General features: G+C 45.2%; 1 protein-coding gene across 1 annotated transcript in view; it reads left to right on the forward strand.

The window, feature by feature from the left end:
* The window catches only part of IL7R (interleukin 7 receptor), a 15,483-nt gene that overhangs the window by 4,456 nt on the left and 3,501 nt on the right, over window positions 1-7,526 (forward strand). The window contains exons 2-6 of the mRNA XM_009587898.1: window positions 1,404-1,542; window positions 2,892-3,046; window positions 4,779-4,933; window positions 6,002-6,179; window positions 7,039-7,129. Of these exons, the coding sequence (XP_009586193.1) occupies window positions 1,404-1,542; window positions 2,892-3,046; window positions 4,779-4,933; window positions 6,002-6,179; window positions 7,039-7,129 (718 nt within the window). The remainder of the gene's footprint in view (window positions 1-1,403; window positions 1,543-2,891; window positions 3,047-4,778; window positions 4,934-6,001; window positions 6,180-7,038; window positions 7,130-7,526) is intronic.

Raw genomic sequence — 7,526 nt, forward strand, 5'->3', positions numbered from 1 at the left:
ATAACCCTTTCCCTGTGCGCTCGGCTACAGTGTGTGAGATTTCATGAAACGAAGCTGAACTGGCGGTTTCAGCTGGAGAGGACTCCTCTCAGAACCATCAGTTTTTGCTTCACTGACCTCATACCTGCCAAGTGTAGGACTTGAGACATAAGGTCTTAGTCAAATCGCAATTGTTTTATTAATCATTGAAGCAAATTTGCAGGAAGCCACGCATTCTAGCAGAAAGTCTGAGCTTTCACTACTGCGCCCAAATCTGAGCTTCCCCTACCGAGCCCAAATTGGTGACATTTCAGAAAACTTTGCAGTGCAATCAAACTGGGGCTTAATTGCCTCGTGACACCAAAATACTCTTCCTTTCCTAAAACCACCCATACCATTTTCCAGTCTTCTCAGGAACCTGGTGACAGGCCAGACCTTCACAGCATGGGCAGGGCAGAGCAGGGGCAGGAGATGCTGCTCGGGCGCTCTCGGCCGTCTGCAACGCGGCTGGTCCTGATGCAGGTGCAGCAATGGCAACTGCCGAGCGTGCATCCTCGCCTGTAGGTCTGCTGCTTCGGAGCTACAAGGTGTTCGATGTACTTTCAGGCTGTCCTGAGCTGAAACTCCCATACAAATAACTCCCATTAAAACTAGCCTTTGCTTTTGAGCAGACGTTAGCCCTGAGCATCAGCCCCAGACACCTCTGTCAGTAACCGCGAGGAGTATATCCCCCAGTGCACGTTTCTGTTCTGTTTATTTTCAAGAGTGTTTTAGTCCTTGACTTGGATATTCTGCTTTTCAACAGGCATCATGAACACGTCTTGCTCCCCTTCGCATGCCCAAGAATAGCAGCATTTGGTGGTTCCTAGTAGGAAAACCTGTTTGAGAAAGTTCTGAGATGATTTTCAGATGGAGTAGGTCCTGCATTTACCTTGGTATAAAGTTTAGCCGTGACTTTTAAAATGAGAATTCCCCTGCCCATGACTCAAACTTAGGAGGAATTAAACTGCAGAGCAGACGATGTATTTTCTCTGTTTTGCACTTGACACTGGGGCTTTTTCACAGAGGTTTCCAGGTCGACATCAGCTACCCTCTTTGCCTATGATTAATAGAAAAGAACAGACATACGGTGTCTCATCTGACCCAACCATCTGCGACGCTATGTCTTTTTATAGTTCACAGACCGATGATACAGAATGTACCTTTGTGGGTAGGCTGCATTGGCATGCAGAGAGAGCCACCTTGAAGGTGCAAGTGGATTTTAATTTCATTTTGAACAAGCTTTCTTTGCTTCTTACAAAACAGGTAGGTTGATCTTCTTCCTTTCAGGCAATGCGTAAAGAAACAACCTCCTATACAATGGAGCTGCAAATCAGATACACTCAGGGGTTTCCTTCAGTAACATCCTGTGAATCTCTGCTTAGGGACTTTTGGAGATGACGAATCAGACAATTTTGACATCGACTGCTTCAGCCAGCTGGAATTTAAGGATTCCTATAGCAGCCTGACCTGCAATTTTACCGAGCTGCCTCCTCACAACATTAACTATACTCTGGCCCTGTGGTAAGTGCTGTCAGTCCGTCCTTTGGTAAACTTCTGGGAAGCAAAATGCTAAGCACCAGTGAGTCATGTTGACATATGCTGGGAAATAGGAGCAGCAAAGCTAGACAAAATTCTGTTTCAGAGTGTTTTACCAAGTTTGAATACTATATTCAGCAAAGAAGAAGAGTTTACTGAAACAGAACATAACTGCCTAATAAGAACAAAAATCAGCTGGAAGGTTCTGTAAAGGGCATTATAATGTCTCCAAGAGTCCTGATCTTGCCTCTGCTGCTCTGGAACACCTGTAATTACGGATGCAGCTCAGCATGAACTGAGAGCATTTTTCCTTTAAATTAAATGACATATAAAAAAAGCCAAACCTAGCCTTTATCAAGTGAAAAGTAAAAATATTTTTGAAGAGACAGATCCTTTCCATAGAATATTCTTTTCCAAGAAGGCTGATTTTCCACTGTAGGGAACTATGTCAAGACAAAAATTATGCAATTGTCTTCGCATGCACAGACATGCAAAAAACACAGTGGAATAAGTATACAAAAATCCAACAGTTACCAAACACGTCAGTCATCTCCACTTCTCATTGAGGCCTTTTGAAACTCTTTTCCACCTTTTTTTTAACTGATGAACCTAGCTGAAGAAGCTCAGATTTTGTTTCTTTAGCATACTTCTGCTTTTCCCTTTGCCTGTTTTTCCTGAAAGTGAAAGTTCTGTGGCAGCCAGAAAAAGAAGTGGATTTTTTTTTTTTTTATCTTGCTATTCTAATTGCTACTTAATTTTTTTCCACCTAGTTTACTAGAATTCTATTTTCATGGGATTTATCCTGGATTTTGACTGAAATTTTCTGGCAGTCCTCAAACACAGAAGTCAAACAGATGGAGGAACACACAGATGTATTTCCATCTCTGAAACTGTGCCATATGACTCCTTCATGGCCTGGCTGACTGTTGACCCTGTATTTACTACCACTTCAGTCAATAAGCAATTTTTCTTTATCTTCAGTGAGCATCCAAACCTATTGGTTTGGATTTGCCCTATATTTAAAAATGGCAGCAGTAAGATAATTTTTAAAGATACAAAGGTTTTTAACACATACATCTTCAATTTAATAACTGCATTTTTTTCTTGGAGAGCTCCAGGACTTTTACTGTGACACATGTCATTTGATTATTGTGCTCTAAGACTATGAGGAAAAACACTATCAATCTTTTAAATTCCTTATTTGCATGGCATTTTTTTCCTATTTCACATGGAGTCTCACTTCAGTTAATGTGAAATGAGCAACCAGGATTCGTCCCTTACTATGTTATAGTAAGACTGAGAAGAAATTGACGTTGTATCACTTTGGTCAACAGTACCAAGGAAGACAGCAATTATGTGTGCTTCAACATGGAGAAACAGGAAGATGCGTATTTCTTAAAATTCACTGATATACTCTCAAATAAAGACATTTGCATGGACTCTGAGATGAAGAGAAAGGTCTGCAGGAGTCTGGTTGTAACCGACATTGGTAAGACACTTGACATTTTGGACATTTTTAAGATATAGGGGTTACTGGGGAATAAAATAGCCCGGGTCTGCAGGACTCTGGTTGTAACTGACATTGGTAAGACACTTAACATTTTGGACATTTTTAAGTTATAGGGGTTACTGGGGAATAAAATAGCCCAGCGCAAAGCCTCAGCATCAATCTGGATGACATAGAGGCAGCATAAAATAATGTCTTAGCCGGGCATGCAGCCTGGACTGGGGTGTTGGCAGAGTGTGGTGTTCCCCTTGCTTCAAAGCCAAACATGATTAACCTCCATTCAAAATGTGCAGCTGAATTCTGGCTTATTGTAACACTCTGCCTACTCCTGGACATAGACCGAATCATGCACATGGGTGAAGCAGCTGTTCCTGAGCGTGGGTGAACTGTCAAGCAGGGACATTTTGTTCATCTCTTACTAGGGATCACAGTTTCAGGACTGACCAGCCCAAATCTAGTGTGAGCTTAGTAGCACAGGGACCACAAGGTTACAAGATCTCACTTTTTCACACGTTGCTTCTTGGTGGAGCCTGTTGCCTGAATGAGGTGCTCAGGCATCCTGCAGCACAGAAGGGACACCAAGAGCCCATGAATGGGCTCGTCAAAGCTATGTTGGGGACCTGCCTAAGCCAAGAAATAGGGAACTCAGGGGAAGAGGAGCTCCTTAGGAGTTATCCCTCTTGGCGATAACTTCTCTGCAGCTCTGGTTTCATTCAAGGGCTGCAGAGAAGCCCGTGTAGGGCAGCTCTGTTCTGCTCTGGTGCCACATTGCTTTGCCTTCATTTGGCAATAGGCACTGCAACATCCCTCTCTTATGAAACATTTCTGCCCCAGTCCAATAGTTTCATAATAATCTTACATTACCTCTCAGTTTATGGGCCAGCCTGGACCATCTCTGGTGGTCTCTCCTTTAGAAACTGTGGGTTCTGCATGGAAGGATTAAATATTTGGGGGTTGCAGAAGGAGTGGGCATAATTTCTGGCTCTATGCATTTTCCTGAGAGGAGAGAGGTGTGCTTCACATGGTGCATTCAGGAAGTCTCAGTGGCACGGACACAGGTCCCTGCAGACCTCAGGCACATCCAGCTCAGGCACAGCTTGGGGAGAGTCCTGAGGGTTGCATTTTGGACTTGATATACTTGTGTGGATGGTCATTTGACACAGTCTCCTGCAGACCAGGTCAAGTGTGGGTTCATATCAAGGGCCTGGAGCCACAGTCCCCTCTGCTATATCTGTCATACTTTGTCCCTTCCTCTGTCCCACTGCCCTGATGGCCACTGGCAGTTGTACCCCTACCCAGTTTACTCCCCAGTGCCTTCCTCCGAGAGCAGCAAAGGGTTTTGCCATGGGGTCTCCACCTCAGAGCACTGGTTAGAGCGACTGAATTTCAGGTCTTCAAGCAGTGCTACTGCAGGGGTCGGCGTGCTCAGGAAGTGCTTTCCAAGACTAAATGTCACATCCCTAGGAAGTGCCGTCCCTGCTGGACATACTGCTGCTCCAGCAGGTCAAAACCAAGCCCCTCTCAGGGCCAAGGTGTAAGGATGAGCTGGGGCTCAGCATGAGGCTTGCCCAGCTCAGGCCAGCCCTTGCTCAAGATAGGTCACCCTGCAAGGGGTGTAACTTCAAGTGGACTTTTTTTTTACTTTTCAAACCCTGTTTATTTTGTAGTAACATTATTCTACTCCTGTTACATCCTGGTTTGTTATCATTTGCAGTTAAGCCTGAAGTACCATTCGATATAAACATCACATATCAAAAGGAGGCAAATGAATATCTTATTCATTATAGTACACCACACTCATGGAAGAAATACTTAAAGGACAAATTAATACACCAAATAGCCTATCGTCAGGAAGAACATACTTGGAAGGTAAGTGATGGTGTATTGGTAAGCTTACACTAATTTCTGAAATTAAACATTATCAGAAATACCAGTTCCATGTAAAACCCCTAAAATCTGCATTTATACAGTTCTCCATCTGAAAACTTGGAAAGGTGCAATATTTGGCATTTGGAAATTTCATCAGCTGAAACAATTCCAGACCAACAGCACCCATGTCTGTTAGACACTTCTCCGGGCTAACGAAGTTTCCCTCATTTGGGCTTTGCAGTGGGAAGAGAAGACATAATGTAACGAACCATCCTAAGTGTGTGGATGGCTTGCTCTTTGCTATGGTTTTGCTGTTACTTTCTGTGCTCATCAGTCATTAAATCACGAGACTCCTTTTCTTATTTAGCAGCAGTTTCTTCATGTCCCTTTTTCTCTCAGCCTCTCCAGGCTTCGGGTGCAGCCCTGCAGCTCTCCCACCCTCAGACCATGTTCTGGGCTGCAGCTGCCTGTGAACTGGATCTGGTTTGGGCTGCCCAGCTGCTGGGACCTCTGTGTCCCCTGTCACAAGAGCAGCCGTGCAAACACTGGTCCAGATGGGGGGTGTTTGAAAGCATGGACTATACCTGTATTTTACAGAGGGAACACAGGAGAACCGTAACGAGAAGAAGAAAAGGGTTCAGGCAACCAAATACATTGAAATGAAGAGCATCAGAGCTGCACTATGGGATTTCAGCTTCTTTCCTGGAGCTGCTCTTTCAGAAGTTGTCTTTTTATGCTGCACAAATTTTTTTCCCCCTCTCTCTTCTGAGCCTTCTCAGGGAAGCATGTATTTCCCACTGCAGTGTTGGCAGTAGAAAGCACAGTTAATACTTCCAGCTGTTTTCCAAAGAGCTTTTACCTGGCATCAGTCTCTCTTCTCGATACTGTCTGGACTACCTGGCTGTTAAACTAGACTGATGCTGTGATGACCACCTGTATAATAACCAAAGACACGGAGCAAACAGCACAGTACTGCAGGGATGCACCTGATCTTGCACATTTTGCTGAAACTTTGCTGATACTTTTCCTGTGTCTTTTAGAAAAATAATTGGATTTTTGTGTGTTTAGACAATAGAGTCGCCATACCTTCAGGTAAAATTACTGGGGAAAAACCTTGAAAATGATGCATCATATGAGGCGAAAGTGCGTTCGCAGCCCAATGGAGATTATTTTAAGGGCATCTGGAGCGAATGGAGCACCTCCAAGAGCTTCAGGACCGCAAGGGAGGAGCACTCCACAGAAAGCTGTAAGGGCAGAAACCACTTTGTTCCACCTGGAAGAAAGCAGAGCTAGGGGTCCTCGGCTCCCTGGCCAGCCCTGGCGGCAGCAGTGACAAGAACAGGGGGAGGGAAGAGCCTGTGGCCACAGGAGGGTCAGCCCTCACAGGCACCGGGCACCCCAGAGGAGATGACCCAGAAACGGCTGTATCGCTCTGGTCTGGGGCCGAGTCTCCACGTGAAGTTAAATCTCACTCAAGGGCAGTAAGATCAGATAAAGTGCTGCTGTAAGGGCATGAGGGGGGTGCAGAGGGAGGTGAAGGCTGAGTCACTCCTGCTTGCTGCCTGCTGGCGTGCAGGGAGAAGGACCAGCTTGCACTGAGCGTTTTAGGTAAGGCACAAAGAGCGGTGAAACATGACCCATTTCAGGGCCCTGGATTGGTGTGCGCGAACACAGCACTTCCATAACAAGTACAGGAAGAGATAAAATCTCACCCTTGCACTTGAAAATATGAATAATCCTTCTGGTCCTTGGGGTCCCTTCAGTCCCCAGGGGCACTTCGGCATTACGTGTGTTTGAAGTCACTTCAGTGCTGCTGTAAGGACACAGCGAGTGGTGGTTTCAACGTGCTGGAGGTGATAGCAGACTTCCAGCTGCTTTAATCCAACCTGGGAGCCCCGCTTGGAGCTCAGCCAAGTGCTGGTGCTCTGGCAGCCTACCTCTTTCCTCCTTCAGGGAGGCAGGAGAAATGCACCACTGCACCAGTCCGATGATAGGCAAGGGCAATGCTTGGCATTAATTCTTAATTTATTGTCTGAAGAGACGTTACAGTTACGGTGGCTTAAAAGTGAGACATTTACATGTTAGCTGATGTTCTTTTTCTTTAGATAGCAGCGTGGTCATGGTTATACTCTCCGTCCTGGGATTCATGCTGTCCATTGTCATGATTGTCCTGATTGTAACTTTTTGGGAAAACAGGTAATCTAAGTCTCTTTGTAACAGAAAAAGTGTTGGAAGACAATCCTGTTCTGAAAGTCTTACTGCTTTCCCTGTTATACTTGTGAACTATTCTCTTTCCGTCTCTGGACCTCTACATCAAGCCGAAGGCAGGCAAAGACTAGAAGTGGGCAATACAAGAGAGGGTGTTGGCAGGCAGAAGATGACCTGCCACTTTGAGCAGACTTCAGTCGTGGGCTCAAAACATGAGGGCCTTTGGGGAGCTGAAGTCATCACGAAACACTTACACAGTCGGTGTCTCACTGGAGGCAAATTTGACTCAAAAGCTTCAGACAAAATCCAGAAAAGAAACCAACCTGCGGGTTTTAGTAAAGTCCCAAGAGGTGTGGAAATGGTCTATCGGGGAGATTGCCTCTTT

This window comes from Fulmarus glacialis, unplaced genomic scaffold (genome assembly GCF_000690835.1).
Source record: "Fulmarus glacialis isolate BGI_N327 unplaced genomic scaffold, ASM69083v1 scaffold14141, whole genome shotgun sequence".
NCBI lineage: Eukaryota > Metazoa > Chordata > Aves > Procellariiformes > Procellariidae > Fulmarus > Fulmarus glacialis.